This window comes from Capsicum annuum, chromosome 11 (genome assembly GCF_002878395.1).
Source record: "Capsicum annuum cultivar UCD-10X-F1 chromosome 11, UCD10Xv1.1, whole genome shotgun sequence".
NCBI classification, from domain to species: Eukaryota; Viridiplantae; Streptophyta; class Magnoliopsida; order Solanales; family Solanaceae; genus Capsicum; species Capsicum annuum.
Window position 1 is genome coordinate 207479921 of NC_061121.1, and position 13124 is coordinate 207493044.

At 31.0% G+C, this 13124-nt stretch overlaps 1 protein-coding gene across 1 annotated transcript; it reads left to right on the plus strand.

Annotated features, from left to right (window-relative positions):
• The first annotated feature begins 866 nt into the window (after positions 1-866).
• On the plus strand, positions 867-7345 carry LOC107855515 (putative leucine-rich repeat receptor-like protein kinase At2g19210). The gene is made up of 9 exons (XM_047399723.1): positions 867-1501; positions 1643-2171; positions 2622-3094; positions 3897-4029; positions 4320-4388; positions 4484-4555; positions 5106-5177; positions 6138-6397; positions 7061-7345. The coding sequence occupies exons 2-9, from the start codon at positions 2095-2097 to the stop codon at positions 7180-7182; spliced, it is 1278 nt and encodes a 425-aa protein (XP_047255679.1). The 5' UTR covers positions 867-1501; positions 1643-2094; the 3' UTR covers positions 7183-7345.
• Positions 7346-13124: the final 5779 nt, after the last annotated feature.

The following is a 13124-nucleotide window of genomic DNA, read 5'->3' on the forward strand; positions in this document are numbered from 1 at the left end:
TATTTTTTTATATATTAAATAAACCTAGCAAACAGTTGAGAAAGAGGAATGAAAGAAAGGGTAAAAGGGTCGTTAAATGAATATTTTATATATTTCAAAATTTTGTTATTAAAAAAAATTTCACATAAGCAAAAATTAGTTAAAAAAATAATAAAATGGGTGAGGTGAATTTCTGAGTAAAATATTTAAAGTTGAGTGACTTTCTGAGTAAATTTCAAAGTTAAGTGACTTTCTGGGATAGAAATCCAAAGTTGAGTGACCGTTTAAGTTATTAACTCCAATAATAATATATGCAATTCTCAACCAAAAAAGTCAGTCAAGTTGTAGCATATAAACATCCAACATGATCAATTGATCCCTTTAGTCGATATATGCCTTAGCTTGATTTTGCACAATCCAAATTGTCTAGCGTGTAAATAAATAAGTATGACGACTACGAGTCCGAGGACAAATTGAGAAATCATAAACTCTAAAGTTGGACTGCTCCTCCATCTTAGCTTAATTTTCCACTATACAAATCGACAAATTGTCTAGCATGTGAATAATTAGAAGGGCAATAAAACCCAAATATACAGGGTCAACTTTTGCCAGTTCATTCTTAGGCATTAACTGGTCAAGAACAAAGAATAATCCAGTTCCTACCTAATAATTACTCCATATAACAATGACATACTATTTCCCATATAAGTAAACCTTAAGGCTTCATTGTCTTTCTATTCTATTCTATTCCATTCCTGAGCTCATCATTCTGTAGCTCAGCAGCATGACTAGTAGCCATTTTCTCCTACTTGTTTTAGCTCTTTGTGTTTTCTGTGTTTCTGCTGATGGTATACTTACATCTTACTCCTTATTATATCTTTTGAAAACTTTCTTCATTTTCCCTACTTAATTATTTGGAGCCTTGGAATAACTGGCAATGTTATTGTTGTCATATGACCAGAAGTTTACGAGGTCACATGTTCAAGCCTTGGAATCAGCCTCTTGCAGAAATGCAAGGTAAGGTTGTGTACGATAGACCCTTGCGGTTAGGCCCTTTATTGAATCTTGTGCATAGCGAAAACTTTAATGCACTGGATTGTCCTCTAATCATTTAGTGTCCAAAAATTAATCTGAATTACCGCCAAATAGGACAATTAAGTAGTGTGAGAAATCTCTTGCCCAACTAATCCAAATTCTTGTCAGATAGGTCCACTTGGGAGGTAAAGTTACCTACCAAAAGGTTTTCAATTCTCATGATTAAAACTGTGAGATATTTGGTTAAGGATGAACGGATCGTAATTATTCCATCATACTCTTTGGTGATGTTGGCAACCTCTTAAAAAGACTAATCCATACTATTCATGTCAGATAAGTCAACATGGTATCAGAATCCTATTGGACGGTCTGACTAATTCGGATTCATACCAGCTAGGCTATAACGTATACCTATCGAAAGTTTTTCAAACCAGAGGCTTTGTTAATGATGGAGCGATCCCAATCATTCCAACCAGACCCCTATGTGGTATTGATATTTAATGAAAACTTTTTTTATTTTTGGTTTTTAGTATAACCATGTAGTATTCGTGAAAAGTCTTATAAAGTATTATCTTTGCTTATTTTTTTATTCTTCTTTAACTTTTTGTTATTCCTTTATTTTTTGCAGTGTTTGTGAGCCTGGATTGTGGATCATCAGAAGCATACACTGATCAAGAAAATTCAATAGATTGGTTAGGAGATGAAGACTACGTTAGCAATGGAGAATCATATGTCGTACAATCCAACAACTCAATATCACTCGTAATGGACACATTAAGAGTGTTCACAAACAGGAAAAAGAATTGTAACCTAATTGATCAAGTCGAAAAGGGTGGAAAAGTTTTAATTAGAGCTAGCTTTTACTATGGAAATTATGATGGGAAATCAAATCCACCATCATTTTCACTTCAATTTGATGGAAATCATTGGGCTAAAGTTACAACTATGAGTGACAAACTTGTCTATTATGAGACAATTTAGGTTGTTAAAGGTGATTATGTTAGTGTATGTCTTGCTCAGACGGTGCATGATCAGTTCCCTTTTATCTCAGCTCTTGAAGTTCGTGGCTTGGATTCTACTATGTATAGTCATGTTGATTCTAATTATGCTTTGTTCATGAGAAGTAGAGTTGCTTTTGGTTCCAACCAAATTATAAGGTAAAATTTATATTCTAGCTATAGATATCTCAATTTATCTTGTTCACTACAAGAAACATCAAATTGGCTATGGAATTTATCGATAATTCTTAGCTAATAGAATTTTCTTATATTCCATCACTAACCTGTAGCTAAATTGGATTAGCATGAGATTTCGTTGTCTAGCTACAAAATTTGGTATGTCGTTAATTACTTGTTTTCTAGTAGTGGTTGATTCCATCGCTAACCTGTTAGCTACACTAACAAGCACTTTCAAAAAGTTTGGTCAAACACGATTGTTGTTCAAAAGTGTGTAGTCAAACACAAACTGTTTCTTACCGAGAGTACTTTTTGAAAGAGCATTTTTCTAAATTAATAAGCTAATTTTAGTCGATCCCTTAATTTTGAAAGTCATACAACATTGTTTTTACTTCATACCAAATTATTTCTTTTGACCAAACTCTTGGACAGGTACACAGATGATCCCTATGACAGAATATGGGTGCCTGGAAATTCATTAGTATCAGTGATTAGTGATGCCACAGTCATTGACACAAGTCATGGAGATCAACCTCCACAAAAAGTGCTACAAAATGCAATTTCCCCAACCAATTCATCAAACATCATAACATGGAACATGAGTTTTCTTCCCATTGCTAGTAATGTTCCAATCTACATGAACATGTACTTTTCGGAAGTGACACAACTTGATTCCAACCAAGCAAGGTCCTTCATGATTTTCAAAGATACTGAGTCTTTCTCAGACCCAATTTTACCACCTTATGGAAATTTTACTCAATTGTATGTTAGCAATCTCACTGTTTCACCAGACACTACTTTCTCTATTGTGCCTACCACAAATTCAACACTTCCCCCTCTTATCAATGCCTTGGAAATATTCATTGTTGGTGATGCATTGACTGATGGAACAAACAGCCAAGATGGTACACCCTCTCACTACTATTATTTAACTTATACACCACTATGACATTTATTTTAACTTATTTCAGCCTATATTGCTTGTACTCTTCAAAAATCATGCTGTATTCATGTCAGATTCTGTAAAAAAAATACACTATTTTTGTGGAGTTCGATAGGCACCCATAGACATATTTGAAGAATCCGAGTGACGTTTTTACAATTTATTTTAATTTTATGTCCTTTTTTTTTAAAAATATTTTTACAGATAAAAGATCTTTATTTTTACTTATAAGAGATCTGAGAAAGACTATTTTCAACAAAAGATCTCATTTCCTCAATTGGAAAGACTCGAGAGTATTTGGTCTTTCAACTTTACTATGTCACTGTTTTCTTCTTCAATTTTACCAATACTATTGTTCTTCGGTTGTGGTTATCTTACTATTTTTATTGATAATATTTCTCTCTTTTTTTTAAAGTATTTTCATCGTTTTTTCGTTTTCCTTGTATTTTTGAAACCTGTTTTGCAATGCTTCTTTGAGTCGGTCAATCAAAAATAGGCTCTTTACCTCACATGGTAGGTATAAGGTCTGAATACACTCTAACTCTCCACATCTCTTGAGACCCATTGAATATGTGGTTGTTATTGTAGTATTTGGTCCTTCCGTTATTAGTAAATTCTAATTTTAATCCTTTTGATATTTAACTGAGCACATTAATCTTCAATTAAATAAAATGTGCAATTTTAATCCTTTTGCTTGTGATATTGATAGATTTACTATAATTATTAACTGTTACACTACTTAATTACCCTTTTTTCCCTTACAGTGGAGAACTTAGTATCACTGCAAAAGGAATTTGAAGTATTACAAGGCTGGATTGGTGATCCTTGTCTTCCATCACCTTATACATATGATTGGGTTAATTGCAGCAGCAATGATCCACCTCGCATTACAGCACTGTAAGCAAATTTTAATTCATTAATAATTAATAAGATAATAAATTTCAATATATGATTTTAAAGATAGTTTGGTGCAGAAAATATTTTGTGTTCATGTAAGATCTGGAGAGGGACCGCACCTTAAGAGGCATGTGCAGACAGACAGTCTATCCTAATACAAACATTAGTGATTGCTTTTATGATTCGAACTCGTAACCTATAATAAGTTACACAAAAACAACTTAATTGTTTGTTCCAAGGCCCCTTCAAATAATTCTGATTTTTTGTTGTTGAAATAATTAATTTTGCAGGTATTTGAGTGGATTCAATCTGTCAGGATCACTTCCAGATTTTAGTTCCATGGATGCTCTTGAGAAAATGTAATATTTGTTCTTCTCATTTTCGAATTTAATTGAAATACATATAGGGATATTTTAATTAATTTCTTACTATATTTTTTTATTTTTTTTTGCAGTGATTTGAGCGACAACAATTTGGATGGACCAATTCCTGATTTCCTTGGCACCTTACCGAACCTTAAAGAACTGTTAGTATAAAAACATTATTTTTCTGATGGATTTAATTAGCTTGTTTGGTCAATTTCCTCGAAAGCTAAAAGGTATTTTTTTTCAAAAAAAAAAAATAGTTGTTATTTAGAGAAATTAAAGTATGTGATTAAAAAGAATCTGAAAAATTGTTTTTGAGTAATAACAGAAGTTGAAAAAAATAATTTTTCCTTAAAAAGGAAAAAATCAGCTTTCCCCTCGAAGTACTTTTTGGACTTTGGTCAGGAACAAATTGTTATTATAATATTAAAAAAAATTGTATTCAAATTGGCTAGCTAAACACAAAAAACTACTCTCCTAAGTTACTTTTTCGTTTAAAAAATATTTTCAAAATAAGCAAATTTTAAAAAATTTATCATTACATGCTATAATTTTTATACACATGGAAGATTTTAATTTTTTAAAAAATAAATAGTGATTGTCTAAATACTTCCTACACCATCATTATGTTCTTATCGTACAATATAATGCTAAAATTTTAATTTCTATCTTGATACGATACATGATTTTGGTTTAATTTCTTTCTTCCAGGAATTTAGCAAATAATCAGTTCAGTGGACCAATACCTGCCTCATTATCAGACAAAAATGGCCTAACAATAGAGTAAGAAAAAGCAACCCTAAAAATTATCTCCTGTTGCATTTCTTGGACTGTTTGGCTATTGTAAGGTTAAAAATACTAATTCAAAACAAAATTTCTTATTAGGAGAATGAAGGTATTTGGCAAAATTATAAATGAGGAAATAAGTATTTTTGAGTTAAAACATAAATTAATTTTCAGTTTTTAAAATAGAAGTTGGAAAAGTAACTTCCTATAAATGTAAGTATTTAAAAAAAAAATAGAAAAATAGCTACATGCAAAATTCATATTTCTCAAATTAAATCTGATAATGAATTTTTATTTTATTATTTGACACGTAAAAGCACCTTTCTGAAAATATTGACAAAATACAAAATATGAATAAACATTTCTCATTTTATTTAGCCAAATACACTTGTTGCTTTTTGAATTACAAGTAAACACGTCCAAAAAAGCATGTTAAAAAATAAGTTGATTCTTGCGGCTTGATCAGTTAGCTTTATCATAAACGGCCAACATATAATTCAACTTACGGGTGTTAAATCGAAGAATTGAATTGAATTTAGGAGAGTAAAAATATGTTGAGTTAATGATTTGTCATAAGTTATTTAAGTTGAATAACTAAAAAGTGGATTATAACTCAACGTGTCAATCCTTATTAAATTTTAATTTCCTCTTTTTTTAATACTAATATTTTAGTACTCCAATTTATTGGAGGTACATAATAATAATTATTTTTAACTTTGTAATTTCCATATAAACATAACAAATCAAATAAAAAATACTTTGCCAAGATTTTTTATAGATCAATCTAAACTACATATTACCTAATTTTCATGAATTGAACTAATAAATAAGCATATTACAAAGTTAAATAAGAACTCTAATACAGAAAGAATGAAATAGTCAAATTAAACAAATTATATTTTTCTGAACTAATTTTGTCACCTCTACTAATTGAAATGATTGTTTTTCATATTTCAGTACTTCAGGCAATTCAGATTTGTGCAGTGCATCAAATGAATCTTGCCAGAATAACGATTCATCATCAACAGGAAATCAACCACCAACTCAATCCTCCAATAATAAATCACCCAATAAGAAGAAGAAGAAGAAAAACAAACTACCCATAATACTTGGCACAACAATTCCAGCATTCTTACTTGTGTGGGCTATTGTGGGTATTTTTGCTATTTTACACTACAAAAACAAAGTGGCTACTACATCTGCTTCTGTCAACCCAGGTGAGGTTTTAGACCATTATTACCAAATTAATTACATAGAATTTAGGACTAGTTTGGCACGTCGAATAAGGAATAAGAAATTTAAAAATTAATTTTAAAATATGTTTATCCCATATATGATTGGGATAAATTTGCGAGGTAACTTGTTCTGATAATAGTCAACGAGGATTATAATTTTTTTCTCACATTACGGATGGGATAACAATTCTAGAATAACTAAGTTCTGATAACTTGTTTCCCAACCAAACAAGCCCTTAATTAAAAATGATTATGAGACTAGCTTATACATACTTTTTCAATTTATTTACATGTTTGGTAAATATTCAAAGTACTTATAAACTAGATATGTATAAGTCAAAATCAGTTTATAAATAATTTTGGTTTGACAAAGCATTATTTTGTATTTTATTCCTAATATTCTTTTTACATTCTCAAAATACTCTTCCAAAATGTAATTGCTCACTCACTCTGCATTCGATTTTTTTCTTTTCTTCTTCTCTTTGTACATACTTTTTAGTTTATAATTTTTTTAAAATAACTTAACGCCATCTTATCATTTATTTATTTTTTAAAAAAAAAAACTATCAACCTCTACACTTCTTACTGCATAAAAACTTAACTTATATCCAATTAAATATGCACTAATGAAGTATCAATTTCCAGGACAAACTAGTGGAAGTAACAGTCCTTCTGGAGGAGCACAAGGAAATAATGCAAAGGATGTTCAAATGGCTGAAAATTTTGAGAAGGTTGATGGTCAACATGAGAACTCAACAAATGTCTAGCTTTAACTTGTGTCTTAACTGTAGAAATAATGCCATGGTTAATTATATGTATATTTTAAAAATATTAAATTTATTATTGAGTTTTCTAATTATAAGATATTAAGTAAATGCAATGTAATGTTTAAGGTCTTAATTTGTTGTAAGTAAGGTTTTGTTGTTTTTTCGGTCATGATAGCTTTGTTTTCCATTCATCAAGATTTTGTTTCAATTTTTGGAGCAATTTGAAAGGAATTCAATAGATTAGCCTATGGTAGGAATATAATTGAAGGATAAGAATCGATTACACACAAACCAATGTTTCATAGCATAGAAGATGAAAAATACTACTATCTCCGTTTAAAAAAGAATGATCTACTTTGACTTGACATAAAATTTAAGAAAATAAAGAAAACTTTTAAATTTTGTGGTCTTAAATTAAAGTTATGTCAAATATACCAAAATATCCTGTAATCTTGTGGTCCTAAACATGTCATGTGGAAAGTTGAAATTAAAGTATTGCCAAAAAGGAAATAGATCATTCTTTTTTAAACAGAGTGAATATAAAATAATAATAGGAGAACTTATATATATATATATATATATAGATAGATAGATAGATAGATAGATAGATAGATATAGATATAGATATAGATATAGATATATATAAAGACACTTAATTAGAGAAAGTACAAGTTCATATAATTGTGTAAGAATTTTAGTAAGAAATTGAGTGAAGAAAGACGAAAAATCAATATTTGTTGCAAATTACGAACTATTTAATAAGAAGGTTAAAGACTCTACTTAAACTTCGCTAAGAAAATATTGGTTTCAGTCAGTCCGGAATCTGTATGTAGTATGTTAAGGCCGGCGTCTCTTCCGGTAAAGTTTTGGTGTCGTTCCGGTCTGACCCGGTTATACACCGGTAACCAACGGACCGGTGCGAACAAGGGTTAAATTCCGGTATGTTGTTTCCGGTAACATCGGTTCTGGCTATAAATTTGATAAGGAAGTTCTGGTTCCGGTCAAACTGGTCCGGCGGTACCGATTCCGGTCCGTTGCCAGTCTTGGTCCGGATATACTCTTGCATAGTGTGATATTACTTTGGGTCAGGCTCGTACAATCTTTTTTAAAAGGTCTTACACTGTTGAGAGATTCTACACTTTATTTATAACTTTTCAATTCTTTCAACTATGTGAACTTTTGTTTGCACCTCCAACAATCTCCTCCTTAAACTAAGTTTCACGTGGTCATCACCAAAATCAACGAATCAATTTTCGAGATTCACTGTGTGTCACCTATATCATCTGAATATTTTATGAAAACTGAAGCCCATACCTAACTTCTTCTTGTGCGTACATCTCCAAATCCGTAAGAGTAAGCAAGTCAAGCCTCACACCTACAACATTACTCCGCCACATCCAAATACTCATCTCGTTAAATCTGAATTCTGATGTCAGTTATTGAACTCAATCAATCAAAATACTCTTACAGAATGTGATATTGTCCGCTTTGACATTCTATGTCTGCACAACTCCTTAATGATCGTTCTCTATATCATCACATAGTTGTTAGTTTTTAATATAATTATCATCCTAGACCTAGATATTTAACTTCTCATTCTTATTCTTGCAAAATGTGATAATATTGGTGTCATTCATCTCACACATAATTCAATCACTCCGCTTCATAGCATATCGCTTTTGTACTATCATTTTATTGAGAAGGTTAGCCAGGATGACCTTACGATTAATCATGTTCCTACTTCACAATAACTTGCAAATATTTTTACAATAGTTATCTCATTTTTGTCAATTTCAGGTTCATTCCTCCATTTCAGATTTGGGGGGGAGGGGGGGGAGCGGGGGCGGAGAGTGACAAGAATATTATTTTAAATATTATTGAAAAAATAATAACATGTTGTATTTATACTTGCTTTATAAATAGAACACATTTTGACGCTTACATTCACCCATTCATTTGTGTTATTCTTGATATTTAGTTCATTGGTTCATTGCATCTAAAAGTTTAATTTTCTTATATATGTTTTACTACGATGACTATTTTTATGATGCTTGTATAGTCATAATTATTTTTAGTCCTTCAATTTTAGAGAAAAGACATAAAGTCATCACTGAAGTTGTCAAGAATTTGCTAAAAGATACTTTAAGTTTGCGGACATCCTATTACTCTGTAAAACTTGTTATATAAAACTATTTTAAATAGATGCTTTAGATCATTTTCAATCTATGTTTGTATTCACGCAAATGACGCACGTGAAAGAGAAATATTGACTATAATAATAAATTATAAAATGTCACGTGCGAATATTTTTATCAATTCTTTATAAAATGCATTTTCTCTTTGAAAAAAGTCATCTTTTTCGATTTCTCATTAAAATAGCCGTTAAAGTTTTGAAAAAGAAAAATAGACTTCCCCCTCAATGAAATCAGCCTAAAAAGATAAGAAATTTTTATGTCTAATTTCTTCTTAATTTTCAACTGTTGAAGCTTTGATTTCTTCTTAATTTGTTAAAATTTGTGAAATCAAACTATCTTTTGTGCTTAGGTTTTGAAAAAGAATAGTCTTATAATGTCAAATACAATCTTGAATCATATTTATAATTATGAGAATAATCCCATATTGCCTGTGAAAATGAGATGCAGATATGGAGACTGATTTTCAATGCAAACTTCATGATGGAGAACAATCCAATTAGAAGATTTTGACCTTGTCCACGCTATCGTCTAAATTTTATACATAATGTCTCTTCTTTTTTTTTGTTTCTGTTAAGTTAATTTATTTATGGCCTATTTTAGGAGAAATCATGCAAGTTTTTAGATGGACGAATTCTGAAAAAATTAATTTATGATTTCAAGTCTGTTATTTTGAGATTAGCGAAGAGAATCAAGGAGTTGAAAAAAATATTGTCATTTTATGAAAGTAAGGATAAATGAGTGATGGAGAAAAAGAAGAAGAAAAGTAAGAGCAAATATTGTAACTGAAAACTCTTCGCCATAATTATCGTGGTGCTTTTCTATTTTTAAGCATTATCAAGAATGTGAAGGATGGCCAATATAGTCGTATGCAACTGAAATTGTCATACTTATTCTCTTGTTTTACTTTATAGTTTTATCTTGGTTCTTTTATCGTTTCTCTTATCAGAATAGTAGTGACTTTAACAAGGTGTAATTTTTTTTTGTTGTGTAAAGCTTATACAACCTGAGTTATATCACTTCAAATTAGGTCAATGAAACATATATTTTCTGTCTATCTTATTGGAGTATTGATGACCATTTAAGAATAATCAAAATCTATTATGCACACATAATCAATGATTCAATTTGTGTCGAACTGTTGATTCAATTTGTTGGTGATTTTTTGTCACCGTTGATGTAATTAGTGTGTATGTGTGTTGTGTTGGTGTTGCTGGGTTGATTTCTTATTTTTCTTGGTAAAAATGGTGTTGCAACAGATGAACCATCTGATGTAACAGATGAAATGTCTGATTCAATAGATGCAAATCTGATGCAATAATGAAAATCTGATGCAACAGATGAACAATCTAACAGATCATTCATCTGTTGGGAAAAACGACTCTTCTGTTTGGAAAAAATCTAGCAGATAACTCATTTTTCAACAGATAACTCATTTTACAACAGATAAGTGATCTATTTTATTGTTTCCAATGGATTACTTATCCGTTGTAACAGGTTACTTATAGACCGCAACAGATAACCTACCTGACATAACATATGAGTGATCTATTTTAAAACGGATTACTCATCCGCTGCAACAGATTATTTATAGGCTGCAACAGATAGCCTATCTGGTGCAACAAATATGTGGCCTATTTTTATTATTTCCAACAGATTATTTATCCGCTGTAATAGGTTGGTTATCTGCTGCAACAGATATCCTACCTCGTGCAACAGATGCGTGATCTATTTTTATTATTTTTAATGAATTACTCATCCATTGCAACAGGTTGGTTATATGTTGCAACAGATAACCTTTCTGGTACAACAGGTGAGTGATATGTTTTTATTATTTCCATTAGATTACTTATCCATTGCAACATATTAGTTATATATTGCAACAGATAACCTTCTCGGTGTAACAGATCAGTGATTTATTTTTACTATTTCCAATGGATTACTTATCTGTTGCAACACGTTGGTTATATGTTGCAACAGATAATCTTTCTGGTGCAAAAAATGAGTGATATGTTTTTACTATTTCTAACGAATTACTCATCCGTTGCAATAGGTTGATTATATGTTGCAACAGATAAACTACCTGGTGCAATAAATTAGTCATCTATTTTTATTATTTCTAACAGTTTACTCATCCATTTCAACAGGTCGATTATAAGTTGCAACAGATAACATACCTGGTACAACAGATGTGTGGTCTATTGGAACTATTATTTGACTATTGTGCATGTTAGATTTACTGTTATCTTTTTTTAACGATGTGTTAATCAATTATAATCTATATTATGGTCCTATTAATTTAAGATAATATGGCTCCCAAAAGAAAAGAAATTGAATCAAGTCCAAGTAAAGAAATAAGTGAAGCAGCTAGGCTACATCCACCACTCTATAAGCTTGCTTTACAAGTGTTATCTCAATCAGGAGCAGAAGATAATGAACACGGGGTGAAGGAATATTTCAAAAGGGATGATCCAAATGCTAATAGCCCTTCCACTAAAGAGTTAGTCAAAAACTTTAGCATTGATCGTTATCCTGTGAGAATGCAGTGCGATGGTGCCACAGATTTAATAGGTGATTTTGTGGTTAATTCATCCATGGAAAAATATTTCGACGCCTTCAGAAAAATACTTCGAGAATAAAAATTGGATTCTTTTTTCAGGAAAAGATGCTTTGGACAATATCTTGATTTACTGAAGGACAACAATGCTTATTTCCAGATGAAAATGGTATTTGATCTTCTCAAGCGTAGGTTTATGCATGAAAATAAAGATAAGATGGATGAGGTGTGGATAAATTACTGTGGCATGCCTGTTTGTTTTGGTTGGAAGGATTTTGTCATAGTTACTGGACTAAAATGTTATCCTCCTTCTCCTTCTCAATTTATACCTACTCTGACCCAAAAAAAGCACCCCGCACCTAAAAAAAGGCAAAGGCAAGTCGAGTGATCATGATGACCTGGTGTCCATTGTTGGTCCAAGCTTCAAAAATAAAAATTTAATAGAAGCGTTGAAAGGTAAAGGACTTTCAAAGAAGCACAAGCAATCATGTTGCTTGGTTTGGTTTGTACATAATATTTTTTGGGTGAGAGACGTTAACAACAACATCAGCCTCGGTTTAATAAACCTCTCTGAGGATCTTGGGTCATTTAACAGCTATCCTTGGGGTTATGAAAACTTTAAAATGACTGTCAAATATTTATTGACTCCGTTAACGCCAAAAACAGACAACTTATATGTCTTTCCATGGTCTTTCATGGTAAATATTTCTTTAATCATGATATGATTTTTTTTTTTATTCAATAGTACTTTTGATTTATTGGCGTTATGTTATAGGCTTGGGCATTTGAAGTCATTCCTTATTTGAGACAACAAGTGAACTACCAGGAAGAAGTTTCCTGTCCAAGAATCCTGAGATGATTGTCTGCCAAAACTGATAAAAATATAAAATTTCTTGACCTTTCCAATCCCCCAAAGGAAGCAGTAAGTCTAATTCTAATCAAGTTTTTATTTTAATTAATGATTATTTTAAATGATTTCATCATCATTCTAATACATGTACTGATTTATTTTAGATTATCCATCTGTGGCTTGTTCCAACCAATCGATAGTTGAAGATGCCATTTTTTATTACTTTACAGTCTGTGCAAACTTTATCGGACCCTAAGGTTGTTGATAGAATAAAAATGAAATTGTTTGGAGCAACAACCTTCATAAGAAAAATAATTTTGGAGGGTGGCATTAGCCACACTTG

What these genes read in the sequence shown, in the direction of transcription:
- LOC107855515 (XM_047399723.1), top strand. Translation starts at nt 2,095, where the DNA reads ATGTATAGTCATGTTGATTCTAATTATGCTTTGTTCATGAGAAGTAGA. An exon ending in GGTTCCAACCAAATTATAAG is followed by an intron (nt 2,172 to 2,621) that starts GTAAAATTTATA and finishes ACTCTTGGACAG; the next exon opens with GTACACAGATGATCCCTATG. An exon ending in ATGGATGCTCTTGAGAAAAT is followed by an intron (nt 4,389 to 4,483) that starts GTAATATTTGTT and finishes TTTTTTTTGCAG; the next exon opens with TGATTTGAGCGACAACAATT.